Source organism: Tursiops truncatus, chromosome 9 (genome assembly GCF_011762595.2).
Source record: "Tursiops truncatus isolate mTurTru1 chromosome 9, mTurTru1.mat.Y, whole genome shotgun sequence".
Classification (NCBI taxonomy): Eukaryota; Metazoa; Chordata; class Mammalia; order Artiodactyla; family Delphinidae; genus Tursiops; species Tursiops truncatus.
In genome coordinates this window covers 99,154,468-99,169,313 of record NC_047042.1, presented here as the reverse complement: position 1 = coordinate 99,169,313, position 14,846 = coordinate 99,154,468, and the positions used below count along the sequence as shown (strand labels likewise).

Here is a 14,846-nt window from a genome sequence, read left to right as displayed (position 1 = left end):
CAGCCAGCCAGGAGGTCCCGTGCCACGTGGGGAAGGAACTCTGGTGAGTGGCCGTGTCCGCTTGTCTGAGGTGGGCTTCCCCGCCTACTCTGCGTGGCCTCTGCTCTGGAGGGCCCAGCAGAGATGCTAGCTGCTCCTGCCCTGGAGGGCCCCACGGTCCGTCCTCCCTGCCCAGACCCTGGCTGGACATCATGCCCTCACCTGCACCTTCCCCGCCGGCTCAGGTCCTGTCGCTGGGGGCCGATGTGCTGCCGGAGTACAAGCTGCAGGCGCCGCGCATCCACCGCTGGACCATCCTGCACTACAGCCCCTTCAAGGCCGTGTGGGACTGGCTCATCCTGCTGCTGGTCATCTACACGGCGGTCTTCACGCCCTACTCGGCCGCCTTCCTGCTGAAGGAGACGGAAGAGGGTCCCCCGGCCCCCGACTGCGGCTATGCCTGCCAGCCGCTGGCTGTGGTGGACCTCATCGTGGACATCATGTTCATCGTGGATATCCTCATCAACTTCCGCACCACCTACGTCAACGCCAACGAGGAGGTGGTCAGCCACCCCGGCCGCATCGCCGTGCACTACTTCAAGGGCTGGTTCCTCATCGACATGGTGGCCGCCATCCCCTTTGACTTGCTTATCTTCGGCTCTGGCTCTGAAGAGGTGGGTTGGCAAGGAGGCAGGGGCCAGGGGAGGGCAGCGGGGGGTGGGGTGAAGGGGTGGGTGGGGACAGAGGGAGGGTGGCAGACGCATGGCAGAGCCCCAGCTAACCCGCACCTGCTCCCCTTTCCATGTGAGCCACTCCCCAGCTGGAGCGGTCCAGAGGGCTCACCTTTTCCTAATGTGTCTGTGTCCAAAGTGGCCACTGTCTTTTACTTCACATGGAAGTGCCCTGGAAGCTAGTGGGAGCTCTGGCCGGGCACCTGAGGGGGGTGCACCTTTCCGAGCCCCACTTTCCTCATTCTGGCCCTGGGAACCGTGAGCCCTTTGTCACAGAGCTGGCACGAAGGTGAATGGGCTCCGTGCTGCGCCCAGTGAGTGGGAGGCGCTTTTATTTTGAGGAGGTCCCGGGGAGAGCTCCTCGGGGATCTCGCCTCCGATGTCCCGCGAGAACTGCAGCGCCCCCGCTCCTCGTTTGCCCCCCTCCCCCACTGAATATCCGCCGACCCCCATAGCTGATCGGGCTGCTGAAGACGGCACGGCTGCTGCGGCTGGTGCGCGTGGCACGGAAGCTGGACCGCTACTCCGAGTACGGGGCGGCCGTGCTTTTCCTGCTCATGTGCACCTTTGCGCTCATCGCGCACTGGCTGGCCTGCATCTGGTACGCCATCGGCAACATGGAGCAGCCGCACATGGACTCCCGCATCGGCTGGCTCCACAACCTGGGCGATCAGATCGGCAAGCCCTACAACAGCAGCGGCCTGGGCGGGCCCTCGATCAAGGACAAGTACGTCACCGCCCTCTACTTCACCTTCAGCAGCCTCACCAGCGTGGGCTTCGGCAACGTCTCGCCCAACACCAACTCGGAGAAGATCTTCTCCATCTGTGTCATGCTCATTGGCTGTGAGTGCACCCCTGGGGCGGGCGCGGGGGCCAGCCAGGGGCCCGGGGTCTGGGAAGGGCCCGAGACAGAGGAGAGGGTGGGTGTTAGAGGAGCCAGAACGGGGCCCTGGGCCTTAGAGACCCCAGGGGCCTCCACATGGCATGTCTGGGGCTGGGAAACCAGGGCAGAGGCGCAGGGCAGAGCCGAGGGGTGTGTGTGCCTGGGCTTTTGTGTTTGTGCATCTCGCGTGTGTGCTTACAATGTGACGTGACGGCATGTGCTGCTGACCCGGTACAGGGGTGGGCGGGGCCCCTCAGACGCTGACGGCCCCACTCACCCCGCCCCCAGCCCTCATGTACGCCAGCATCTTCGGCAACGTGTCGGCCATCATCCAGCGGCTGTACTCGGGCACGGCCCGCTACCACACGCAGATGCTCCGGGTGCGTGAGTTCATCCGCTTCCACCAGATCCCCAACCCGCTGCGCCAGCGCCTCGAGGAGTATTTCCAGCACGCCTGGTCCTACACCAATGGCATCGACATGAATGCGGTGAGGCCGCTGGGCTTGGCCTCTGGTTGATGGTGGGCTGGAGGGAGCCGCGTGATGGTAGGGACTCCTCCTGATGTAGCGGGCACGTCTCAGACTGCCAGAGTCACCCTCCCCCGTGGTTCAGGTGGTCCCAGTTAGCGCCAGGCGGGACCCTGAGAGGAACGTTACCCTCCTTTTGCCCATGGAGCTCGTTTACTGGGTGAGCGGTCGCTTTGGGGCAGGTGCTAGACCAGGCTGTGGGTGATCGTGTTTAATCCTTACGACAGCCCCAGGCAGGAGCTGATCTCCGAGCCTCACGCGTTAGAACGTGGAGGTTAGAGCAGTGAGGCGTCGTCCCCAAGGGTGCACGGCTGGAAGGGGTGGAGCTGGAGTGGGCACCCAGGTCCTTCTCCTGATACCGGACGCCCTGGTGCTCCCCGCTGGATCTCCGGGTGGGGGTGGGAGTGGGGTCCCGGGAGAGGGCATGCTGAGCTGCCCCCTGCCTGCAGGTGCTGAAGGGCTTCCCCGAGTGCCTACAGGCCGACATCTGCCTGCACCTGAATCGCTCGCTGCTGCAGCACTGCAAGCCCTTCCGAGGGGCCACCAAGGGCTGCCTGCGGGCCCTGGCCATGAAGTTCAAGACGACGCACGCGCCGCCAGGGGACACGCTGGTGCACGCCGGGGACCTGCTCACCGCCCTCTACTTCATCTCCCGGGGCTCCATCGAGATCCTGCGGGGCGACATTGTCGTGGCCATCCTGGGTACGGCAGGGACCGAGGCCTGGAGGGGTCCCACCCAGCCCGTTAAGGACACAGCCCTAGGGGCTGTGGCCCCGGGACTACCCACAGGGACCTTGGGCTCCTTTAACTCACTCAAGCTCAGGCCTTCCAAGGGGTCGGTGGAAAGGACTCTGGGGGTTTCCAGATTCTGCTTCCCTTCAGGGTCTCCTCACGGGCAGTGACACTCTTGTTCCTTAAAACAGGACCACATCCAGATGCTCCAGGGTAGACAGTGGCGGGAGGTTGTACAGCCTCAGGCAGTACAGCCAAGCCTTCGCCTCCAAAGCAAAGGGAGCCCTGCCCCTCTTCCCCTCACGCTCCTTCTTCTCTGCCCTACCTGTGCACGTGGGCAGGTGTACCTGGGCACTGGGACTCCCTGCCCTCTGCCTGTCCTTCCTTTGGCCCTGGACACCTCAGGGCAGATGTGCCAACGGGGGGGGGGGTCTTTATAGATTTTTTATTTCTCGGTTCGGCATAAATACGTGCTTATGCCACAAACACCCCCAAACACAACTGAAACCAAAGTTTTGCTAAACAACGGTCCCCTTAACTACATCCTGGTGTTTCCTGTTCTATGCTGTGCTAAGCTGTGCTATCCTGTTTTCTTTCAGTAAACAGAATGCTGGTCTTGATTCACTACTGTGTTTGATCTGTAGTTTGAAGAACATTGTTTATGGGGGTGCAGTGTTTGGCCAGGAGGGTGTTTGGGACGCGGGCTTTGGGGGGTACCAGAGGAGTTAGAACCCAAGGAGGAAGCCAGGGCCACGGGCAGCTGCTGGCTGGCCCGCACGCCCTGCCTTTGCGAGCTGGGGGAGGATGGGCTGGTTGATGCTTCCCTGGCCCTGGGGGCTGGGGCCTGGCAGTTGGTGACCAGACTGAGGGGAGGCGCCCGGCCAGGGTGAGAATGCCTGGAAGTCAGGTGCCCGCTGCCTCTGCTGCCGCCCCAGGGGCTGAGCCCCCCTCTCGGTGGCCTCCAGGGAAGAATGACATCTTCGGAGAGCCTCTGAACCTGTATGCGCGCCCTGGGAAGTCCAACGGGGACGTGCGGGCCCTCACCTACTGTGACCTGCACAAGATCCACCGGGATGACCTGCTGGAGGTGCTGGACATGTACCCCGAGTTCTCCGACCACTTCTGGTCCAGCCTGGAGATCACCTTCAACCTGCGGGATGTGAGTGGGCCGCGCTGCATGCTGGGCGGCTGCCCCTTCGCCGTGTGACCTTCTCTCTGGGCTTGTTTCCCTGTCTGTCGAATGGTATCTGGGTCAGACCAGGTTGTGAACGTCCCAGCCTCAGCCCCGGTCCTGGGGCAGAGCTCACACCCCCAACCCCACCTTCTCTGTTCGGCAGGGGGTCTGGCCGGGACCGGGCAGGCTGGGTGGGCGCGGAAGGGCCCTGACACCGTTCTCGGTTCCAGACCAACATGATCCCCGGCTCTCCCGGCAGCGCGGAGCTGGAGGGCGGCTTCCACCGGCAACGCAAACGCAAGCTGTCCTTCCGCAGGCGCACTGACAGGGGTGAGGCGGGGGGAGGGGAGGGGGCGGGGTCCAGGTGAGCCGGGAGGCGGGTGGGGGCGGGGTCTAGAGGAGGCGGGGCTGAGGGCGGAGCGCGGGGTCCGGCGGGTCTGCTCCCCCCAGGCTACACAGACCTTCCGGTCCTACCTTCAGTGTCCCGCCCCCCACCCCATCACCCCATCCTTTCAGGCCCACTTGAAATGTCGCCTCCTCCAGGAAGCCCTCTTCCACCCTCCAAGGCAGGGCCGTGCCTAAGTTTCTTTGGTCCTCACAGGGCTGGTGTCCTGGTGGGCACTGCTTTGAACTGATGAAGGGAGGAAAGACAGGACAAAGGAGGACAAGGAGGCCAGCACGGGGGCTGAGGGCCTGGGGTCCCAGAGAGCCCCCCCCAGCAGTGCCACTGCCCGTGCTTGGGCAGCCAGTGGTCACAGACGACCTGGTCCCGCCCTCGAGTTCTCAGTCCTCTTGAAAGTGGGGGAAAGAGAGCAGAAGAAACAACTGGGGACAAACCAGGGCGTCCAGCCATAGTCGTCTCCCAGACCTGCTCCAGTCCTCTCCCCTCTACTCCCCTCCCCTCCCTTCTGTGCCTCCTGCCTGCTCTGAGGCCCCTTCTCTGTTTCCCACAGACCCGGAACAGCCAGGGGAGGTGTCGGCCTTGGGGCCGAGCCGGGCGGGGGCAGGGCTGAGTGGCCGGGGCCGGCAGGGGGGGCCGTGGGGGGAGAGCCTGTCCAGCGGCCCCTCCAGCCCTGAGAGCAGTGAGGATGAGGGCCCAGGCCGCAGCTCCAGCCCCCTCCGCCTGGTGCCCTTCTCCAGCCCCAGGCCCCCCGGAGAGCCGCCGGGTGGGGACCCCCTGACTGAGGATGGAGAGAAGAGCAGCGACACTTGTAACCCACTGTCAGGTAGGGCGAGGGCCCCCTGGGCAGGCGGGCGGGGCGTGGCCTCTGTCCCAGCCTCAACGCAGCTCTCTGGCTCCAGGCGCCTTCTCAGGAGTGTCCAACATCTTCAGCTTCTGGGGGGACAGCCGGGGCCGCCAGTACCAGGAGCTGCCGCGCTGCCCCGCCCCCGCCCCCAGCCTCCTCAACATCCCTCTCTCCAGCCCTGGCCGCCGGCCCCGGGGCGACGTTGAGAGCAGGCTGGATGCCCTCCAGAGGCAGCTCAGCAGGTGAGGGTGGTCCCTGGGATCAGCCTGGGCCCGGCTGTGTGTGTCCAGGGGCGCGGGCTAGTAGGGGTGGGGCATGGGCATACTGCAGTGTGGCCTGTGGGTTTCGGGCAGTGTTGTAGGGTGAAGTGGGTGTCTGCTCTGTCTAGGCCTGTCCACGTGTCCAGCAGCTTGACCCTCTCCTTGTGTTCAGAGCCGAGCCAGGGGCTGCCACACCTAGAATGAAGAGTGGACCTGGGGTTGACCAGTTGGCTGTCCAGAGGGTGGTCCTGAAGTTGCAGTCACTGGTGTCTCCACTTCCCTGAGACCCAGGGCGTCCTCCTCCTTCTCGCCCCAGGCTGGAGACCCGGCTGAGTGCAGACATGGCCACTGTCCTGCAGCTGCTGCAGAGGCAGGTGACGCTGGTCCCGCCTGCCTACAGTGCTGTGACCACCCCGGGGCCCGGCCCCACCTCCACCTCCCCTCTGCTGCCCGTCAGCCCCATCCCCACCCTCGCCCTGGACTCGCTTTCTCAGGTAAGTTCCAAGCACCCCAGCCCTGCCTCTTCTGCACCGATTCCACCCCAGACCGGCTTTGCTGCCCTTTCTGCTTGGCCTTGGGCCCCAGCCGCCTCCCACCCTGTTCCTGCCCTCATCCCAGGCTGTACTCCTGGAGGAGGGCTGCCCTAGGAGCTGCGAGCACAGAGCACAGCAGGAGAGCCCCCAACTAAGCCCCCAGACAGCTGGGCCAAGGAAGCCAGCAGGCCGAGTGGCATTCGCTCCCCTAGCGTCACCTGAATGGCCATATCTACTCAGGGTGCCTGTGTCATGGCTGTGGGTGGAGGGACTGTTGAGCCAGGGGCCTGGCGGTGGGTGCTGGGTGCCAGCGTGCCCTCGGGATAGGGTCCCAAGCCCCTGCTGCGACTGATACCCGCTGGGTCAGGTTCTGCTGCCAACCGTTGACTCTCATGCTCAGTGCTTTGCGGGGTTGTCCTGAAGGCTCTGGCTAAGCCCCAGGGTAGCACTTCCGGCCCGCATCTCTCCCCTCCTGCCAGAGATGGGCCTCTGTTGCCCTTTGTCCTCTCCTGTGTTCCTGGCCTCCTGACGGGACAGCTGTGTCTGGGTCTCAAGAATGGGGCTCCTCTGGCGACAAGAGGTGGCCTGGGATCTGCTCCCCCTCCCTCTGGCATCTGCTCTCCCCTCCCTCTGGCATCTGCTCCTGTTTGCAGACACCAGGGCCCACGTCAGCCAATGTGCCAGTCTCCCTTCACAGCCTCCTCCGCAGGGATCTCACAGCAGACTCGTCAGCACCCACAAAGCCCCCCCTGCCGGCCCTGGTACTCTGCCTGGCCTTCCGAGGCCTGGCCGCCCGCCTGCCTCTGTTTGTAGGTTCCCTGAGTTCTAGATTGGAGGAAAGAACCCTGTCTCTCTCTCTCTGTACAGCTTCTGTGCCAGCTCAGGGCCCCTTATTCTGGATTGGGTTTGAATCCAGCGGCCAGGTTCCCTGGGGAGGGGAGCGGCTGTGGCCTCAGGCTCTCCCCGAGTCAGGCAGAAGCTCCCGAGGCCCCCAGATGCCCGGTCTGGCTCTTGCCCACCCAGAGCGCGTTTCTCCCCGAGCCGGTGGGAGTCGTGCTCTGTCTGCCTTGGCCCTTCTCCTGTGCCCTCCAGGCCTCTTCTGTCTGTCACCAGGGTCTCCTGACCCTCTCTATCCTCTGACCCTCCCCTGCCCCTTGGCTTCTAGCTTCTCACACTCCGGTTTCTTTGCAGGTTTCCCAGTTCATGGCGTGCGAGGAGCTACCCCAAGACGGCCCTGCTCGACGCCTCTCCCTGCCGGGCCAGCTGGGGGCCCTCACCTCCCAGCCCCTGCACAGACACGGCTCAGACCCGGGAAGTTAGTGGGGCTGACCAGTGTGGACACATGGCTCACCCAGGGTTCAGTGCGCTGCCTGGGCCCCTCCTGTGGAGGCCCTGCCCGGGAGGCCCTGGCCGCTGACGGGAGAGGAATAGGAAGGCACAGCTCCTCCTCCAGCCCTTGGGACCATCTCCTCCTGCGGTCCCCTGGGCCCCGTTGCGGGGGGGAGGGGCAGGGACAGGGCCGGGCAGTAGATGGGGGTCTGTGGTCCCCTCACTGCCCTGGGGGCAGTAGCCGGTCTAACTGCCGGAGGCACCCGGCCCTGGGCCTCAGGCACCTCAAGGACTTTTCTGCTATTTACTGCTCTTATTGTTAAGGATAATAATTAAGGATCATATGAATAATTAATGAAGATGCTGATGACTATGAATAATAAATCATTATCCTGAGGAGACTCCAGGGGTGCTGGGAGGATGCCGCCATCAGCACGCTGTACCCCACGTTCACGTTCATAGTGTTCGGTGCACTGGCCTCTCTGAGGGAATCCAGGCCGATCTGTCTGTGTGCACAGGGCCTGCAGGGGCAGCTCCGACGTCTGAGTGTGGAGTCTGTGCCGTCGGGGTGCTCCCTCGGGGCTGCCACAAGTCACCTCCAGGACCTCTGGCCTCCGGAGCGCCCTGCTTCCATGTGGTCCTGGATTCAGGATGGCAGAGAGCCACCTGGACTCTTTTACATATAGAAATTGTCCTAATGGGATGCCAGGCCTGGGGTCCCGCCCCTCGGGGTCACGGTGGCTTGCTGGGTGGCGCACTGGCCCCCAGAGCTGGCCCCAGGCTGACTGCTGGCGGCTGTACTCTTCCCTCACACAGCTCGTGAGCCCAGCCCGTACTGATTTTAACCTGGGGCTGTATTTGGCCAAGCCCCCAACTTGGCCTTCTCTTGACCTTGACTCAGACTCACGTGGATCCTATATAATTGGCCCCCCACAGCGAACCAACTCGGGGCACGCTGGTTTTCTCAACCCTGACCGGAGCCCCCGCCCCCTGGTGTCTGGCTCCAGACGGGCCTCACCTCCGTCACCTCCGTCACTTGGTCACCTGTGATCCCCGACCAGCGGAGCTGCCTGAAGAGGGTGGAAGTTTCAGGCGGCTCATTCCCAGTAACGGAGGGGCAAGTCAGAACAGATGTCCTGGGGCCAGTGAAGGGTGGTGGCTGTGTGCGTCCATGTGCTCGTGAGTGTGCGCGTGTGCACGTGCCATTCTGGTCTTGCGCGAACACCCAGCATCTCAGAGGAGCTGCCGTGCAGTGGCCGTGGTAGGGCGGCTGCCAGCCAGCAGGAGGGGCCGATGGGCAACAGTGCTGCCCAAGCCCTCCAGGGTCGCTTAGTCCTGTAATCCCTGACCCTCCGAGGTGGGTGTGTTAGCCTTGCTTTGAACAGAGCCCATTACTGCCCGTGCCCGGGATGGGGAGGGGGTTGGCAGGAGACCCTGGTCTCTGAGCCACCTGGAGGGTGCTCTGTTTCCAGAGCGGGTAGGAGAGAAGTTCCTGGTGGTTCTGCAGCAGGGCCTTGGCTCCCCTACCAGAGGGTGGGACCAGGGAGGGGTCCCTGTGAGTTCAGCGTGCCCTGGGGGACAGGGCACGGGGAATAGAGGTGGGGGAATAGACCCGGGTGGTGGGGAGGGCTGACCCAGAGAGGTGGGCCAGGCAGAAAGGGCAGCTCTGTGCAACGGAATCTGGCACGTGTGTACGCGGTGTACACGTGAACGTGAGCGTGCATCTCTTCATGGTTTGGGAGCGCACACGCAGGCCTCCCTGGTGGATTGATGTGTGTGGGCGTGGGGTGGGGTTCTAGCTGGGGGGATGCCCTAGATTCAGGGTCAGCTCACGGATTACGGGCGCAAGCAGACGCCGTCAGGATCTCAGCCCCGGACACCGGCAGAGGCCCCCGTGAGGTTGATGGTGAGAAATAAAATGACAGACGAAGCTCGCTGCACTTGGCACGCAGGGGCCGAGGTGCTGGGCCAAGTCCCCGCTCTCCGGCACTCTCTCCATCCTTCTTACCATCTGTACCGTCCTTAGAGCATCTTCATCTGGGAGCTCAGCCCCGATTCGCAGCACTCTGTCCAGGTGTGGCGGTGAGGGCTGGGGGAGCCTGGGACAGCCTGCGGGAGGGGCTGAGGGCCGGCGCAGTGAGTCAGGGCCCCGTGCTGGTGGGCGTGGGGAGCAGAGGAGGTGAAACCCGGGCCTGCACTCCCTAGGCTTTGTATCACGTTTGACGCTGGTTATTCTCTGGGGCACATTCCGGCGTCCACAGTCAGCTGCCCGCCACCAGGGGAGTGCCCTGCCTGGACCTGGAGGCCTGATGTGTGCGCTTCCAGGGATGTGTGTGTGTGTGTGTGTGTGTGTGTGTGTACACGCACACGTCTGTGCTCAGGGTGGGGGCTGGCCCAGCAGAGGGGAAGCCTCTCCGTGCTTGTCCTCGATGGAAGCACGTGGGTGCCCAGGGGCTGGTCTGCTCAGTCCGGTTGAAGGAGCTTTTCTGCATGGCCAGGACACAAGTACCAGGTCCCTACCAGGAGCCACCGCTGAGATCTGAGAGTGGGCGGAGGCCAACGGTCACAGTGGCTCCATTTACGATGGTTCCACCTGCCTGGCTGTGTCATTTAACCCCTAACACCCCGCAGAGGTGGGTGCCACTGGTCCACGTAAGGAGGGTCGGCAACTGACCAGTGTTAGTGCTGCGGGTAGGTGGCCGTGCGCAGCTCCGGGCTTCACTGGAGGGGCCGCAGTGGCCCTCAGAGCACAGCACTGGAGCCAACACTGGCCGGCCGCAGGGTATGGGCTTGGACCTGGGCCTTGGGGGACCTGAGAGACCGGCGGGGGTGCAGTGAATGGGCAGTGCAGCCCAGTGTGGAGCCCGGCGAGGAGACTGCTTGCCTGCGTTCCCAGCCTGCCCCACCCTCCCCGGCCCTGGCCAGGTGGCAGCACACCCCCTCCTGCCAGCCTGGGACCGTGCTCCACCCAGCGCACGAAGGGTACCATGAAACACAGCTGTGCCTGTGACCCGGGAGCTCTCTGTCGGGCGGGGGCAAGTTCTCGGGCAGGGTCTGCTCAAGGCTGAAGGCTGCCTAGAACCCAGAGGGGGGCCCCAGCCCTCATGGGGTCCTGCTGCGTCCCTGGGACCAGGCGGGCTCCCAGGTGTGTTGGGAGGGGTGGGTGGTAATGCTGGGGGCCGGCTGGGAGTACAGCAGGCTGTTTCCCTCCAGGGACCACCTTTGTTCACCATGCATTGATGCATTGACCACTCTTTTAAGGTCCAACCTCATCTTTTTTTTTTTTAATAGAAATCAGTAAAAATGCTTTGGAAGGAAGATGAAGGACCATCAGAAGCCAGTAGCCTGTGAGGCTGGGAGAAGGGATGCCTAAGGGGCATCTCGTTCCTGGGGCTCAGGAAGAGAGGAAAGAAGGAGGTGTGGGGACCACTGTGCCCACCCTGCACCCTAGGACAGGTTCCATGGTCAAATGAAGGGCGCTTCCCCTGCGGGCCTGAGGCAGTGAGCTCTGGACCTTCAGCTCCCTGTGGGTGGGGCTAGTGTGACTGTAGGGCCCTGAGCAGTGCTGGGCACTGGGATGTACTCAATGTTTCCTGAATGAACGAAGGAAGCGCAACCCTTCTCCCCGGGACGGAGACCCTTGGGCTTGGCCAGCAGGGCTGGGGAAGGCCTCCTGCGGCTGGCGGAGCAGAAGCGGGGCATCTGTGCAGGGCTCTGACCCTTCACCCTGGACCCGCGGGTCACCATGCTCTACTCCATTCCTGTCCTCCGGCCTGCACTGCCCAGTTCTGTGGCAACTGCCCGCTGCCCCAGACCTGATCCCTGGCCTCCCCTGTCACCTGGGCTCCTGGAGCCACAGGACTCTGGTGACGGGGGGTGGGCAGGGCGAGGGTGCAGTCCCCTCCTCTCCTGCAGGGCCAGTCACCAACGGCAGGGGGTGGGCTGTTGTGCAGACTGGAGGGTTCTCCCAAACCAAGAGGGCCAGAGGGGTGGGGCGGGAACTGCAGGGGCCGTGGCGGGCGAGGAAAGGTCCACGCGGTAGCCAATGCCCAGAAAGGCAGGTGGCAGAGCCTGGAGCCGGAGTCTGGTCAGGGGCGGGGGACAGGAACCGCGGGGCAGGCCCGGCCTGCCTTCCCCCACCTCCACCTCTGCACCTAAAGGTCCAGGAGCGGAGTGAGGTGCTGGTGGTGCCTCCTGGCCGCGTGACTCAGCCACTGCCCAGAGTCCAGGTGCAAGTGCGCCCCGCCCTGTCCTCACGTGGACCCCCGCTCCTCTCTGTCCAGGCAGTGGCAACTCTCATGTTTCAGTGACAAGTAAGAGTCATCGATACTCATGGAGCCCATCCTTTGCGGTGAGCATTATTCTGACTGCCTGAAACCCGAGGCCCAGAGGCTCGCGGAACCTGCCAGCATCCGCGGCTCCTGAGGGTGGAGCTGAGGCATGAACCCGGGCAGTCTGAGTCCCCCGGGCTGGCCCGAGCCTGGGGCACACCATCTCCCTTAGGCAAGACAGGGACTAGGAGACCTTTGCAGGTGTCTGCGATTTCTAGGACCTTCTCTCCCCTGCAGGCTTCTGTACCTCTGTTCCTTTGCCTGGAGCGCCCTTTGGTGAATTCCTGCTGGTCTTTGGGTGGTTCTTCCAGGAGATGCTTGGTGCGCCCCCTCCCTCGGGCTGGGGCCCCCTCTATGCTCCTGCAGCACCCTCTGCTCTCCCCACCCCGCCTTCCCTACCCTGGACTGCCAAATCCAGGGGCTTGTCATCTCTGCGCCACACCGTCCCTGTCTCTGTCCCCCAGCACCACGCGCAGTGGCTCCCCCGAGCGAGCACGCAACAGTTTACTGAATGAACGTTTCTGGATTTGGGGAGCGATTAGCAGTAAAATCCTTTTTTTTTTTTTTTTTTTTTTTTTTTTTTTGCGGTACACGGGCCTCTCACTGTTGTGGCCTCTCCCGTTGCGGAGCACAGGCTCCGGACGCGCAGGCTCAGCGGCCATGGCTCACGGGCCCAGCCGCTCCGCGGCATGTGGGATCTTCCCGGACCGGGGCACGAACCCGCGTCCCCTGCATCGGCAGGCGGACTCTCAACCACTGCGCCACCAGGGAAGCCCAGCAGTAGAATCCTTAATATCCAAAGGGCCCGTGTGCTTGACTTTGGGGGCTGTGACTTCCTGTGCAGCCAGGCTTGGGGTGTGAGGGCTGAGGAGGGGCCTCTGGGGTAGCTGGCATTCCCTGAGCCGCCTCCGCTGATAGGCAGACGTGAGGTCGGGTTGGCCCCTAAGGGCCCACGGGGTTTACGTTTTCTACCCCACTTTGTTGGCTCAGCTCAGCGCCTGGGGCTTGGTCCTTGCTCTGGGTTACGATCAGGGAACTTCTCTGATGCCACCTGGAATCCCTCCCGGTGGGCATCTAGGGGCACAGCTGGATATCCCGTGATGGCCGTCGCTCACCTGAGCTTTGGGGAGCCCCTGCCTTTGCTTCCCATCACAGCAAGTTCATCACCCTCTCAGATGCCCGGTCCCTGGCCTGGCCATACCTCCGGGGGCAGCCCCTGCAGGCCTCTTTTCCAGGCTCTGTTCTGCCGCAGTGCAGGGCAGCAGGTCTTGTGCCAGGCCCTTCCTGCAACCCCCCTGCCCACGTCGCAGGAGCAGATGGGCTGAAGCATGCCCAGGTCCTGACGTGACAGATGGCTCCTTCCTCTTTGCCTGCAGGACAGAGCCCTCCACGTCAGCCTGGCACAGAGGGTTCTCATCTTCCTTTCCAGACTCACCTGCCTTTATATCTCCTGCTGCCACGTGACCAATACTCTAGCCTCATGAGATCACGTCCTGTTAACTATGCTTGAGTTCTCCCTGCATTTGCCTGTCTTTCCCTCTTCTTGGAAACAGGCTCTGTCCTTCCCGGCCTGGAGAAACTCTCCGATCCTTCAAGTCCTAGCTCACACGTCACCTCCTCCAGGATGTCCTCTCTAGGTGCCTCAGTGGATCTAAACCTCGCATTGCACTGGGCTCAGGCCTTTGTCAGCGCCTCCACACACCCTGCCTGTTCTCCTGTCTGTCATCCGAAACAGGACTGGCTGAGTATTGGCCATCTTCTCTTCTCCCTTGGAGGCCTCTGTCGTGGGGCCGGGGAGACGGCAGGCCCTTTGCCAGTGTGTCTCGCTCCATCTCCACTTCCCAACGGGCCTCTGCGTGGAGGGCTCCTGCCCACGGTCCTCTGTGTGGCCGCTCATTTGTCCTTTGATGGTCAAGGCTGAGAGCGATTTCTCGTAGGGCTTTTCTGTTTCAACCTCAGGTCTGAAGGATCCGCCTTTCTCCCCAGTGGTGGCCAGTCCCGTGGGAACTGGAGGGTGCTCAGCCTGGCTGCTCAGGGTGACCTCCAGGGCTCACACGGTGGTCCGACCACACAGGGGCCGTCAAAAGCACACAAGTAGTGGGTCTCGTCTATCTCAGGTGCTCAAAACTGTCGGAACAAATTTGAATCATAGGGCCTTTCAAGGTCACTATTTGGAAACAATTTTAGATAACTGTATATCATAAAAGAGTGGTTGGTGTAAAAATCAATAAGATTTAGTAAAAGACTGAATAGTAACAGGTTTTTTTAAGCCGCGTAGGTACATGTTATTAAACCCCGTAAAGACTCAATTTATCTTGATCATCTTATTGTAGCATTTAAAATAAAGTGATTCTTGATACTTTATTTTCTAAAAGTCTAAGTACAGGTCAAGCCCTTTTCTTTTCTTTTTGGCTAACTTCTGTCTTTCAAAAAAAAAAAAAGAACGTGTTCTGAGGCATTTGTTTAAATAATCAGCTTCATTATTTTCTAATCACACCTTATAAGTGAGTTGGAAGTTGGCAAGAGCCATCGCTTAGAAACCAGAGCAGAAGAATTTAGCTCAGCCGTCTTACCATTATTTTAAAATTAGCAATAGCATAAGGTCTGGCTGCAAAAGGCTTAGATGCTAACTGGCAAGAAACTCAGTCATTAGGGAAACAGCCTGGAGAGGGTAACGGCTTGGCTTCCTCTTTCTGTTCTGCCAGGTGATGACAGCTGGGGAAGCAGAGGGAACGCATTGGTCAGGGACACCAGGAAGGTCAAGTGAAGCTGATCTCATGGTCTCAAGAGGCCTAAGTGGAATGAAACCCTTAGCAGATGGGAAAATGAGAGGAGAGAGCTTTAGTTAAAGTCAATCTTCCCTGGGCCCCCGGAACTGTGACTGTCCCGCAGGGAAGTTTGGCTTGATGTGAGGCTCTGAGCGGCCATAAAGAAGCGTTATTCTCAGGGCCGGTGAAAGGGGCTTGGGGGGACGAGGTTAAACAGTGATTGTGCCATGACCCAGAGGCCCTCCGTCCTCCAGCCCCCAGGGAACCCTTCCCCTAGGGGGCTGAGAAGTGGCTGGTGCCCCATCCAGGGGAGAGTAGGGTGTGCCTAGTGCCTCCCCGGGTCTCTGGGGAT

The 14,846-nt window shown here is 62.0% G+C and overlaps 1 protein-coding gene across 5 annotated transcripts in view; it reads left to right on the top strand.

The window, feature by feature from the left end:
- Window positions 1-7,833, top strand: part of KCNH2 (potassium voltage-gated channel subfamily H member 2) — a 30,307-nt gene extending 22,474 nt beyond the window's left edge. The window contains exons 5-14 of one of the 5 annotated variants that reach the window (XM_073810084.1): window positions 225-653; window positions 1,166-1,553; window positions 1,882-2,081; window positions 2,570-2,822; window positions 3,818-4,011; window positions 4,257-4,356; window positions 4,980-5,252; window positions 5,329-5,515; window positions 5,850-6,027; window positions 7,232-7,833. In XM_073810084.1, coding sequence (XP_073666185.1) covers window positions 225-653; window positions 1,166-1,553; window positions 1,882-2,081; window positions 2,570-2,822; window positions 3,818-4,011; window positions 4,257-4,356; window positions 4,980-5,252; window positions 5,329-5,515; window positions 5,850-6,027; window positions 7,232-7,483 — 2,454 coding nt within the window. In that variant the 3' untranslated portion in view covers window positions 7,484-7,833. Of the gene's footprint in view, window positions 1-224; window positions 654-1,165; window positions 1,554-1,881; window positions 2,082-2,569; window positions 2,823-3,817; window positions 4,012-4,256; window positions 4,357-4,979; window positions 5,253-5,328; window positions 5,516-5,849; window positions 6,028-7,231 lie in introns of those variants that run through there. The other 4 variants (XM_033862736.2, XM_073810081.1, XM_073810082.1 and 1 more) reach the window with 4 other exon arrangements.
- Window positions 7,834-14,846: the final 7,013 nt, after the last annotated feature.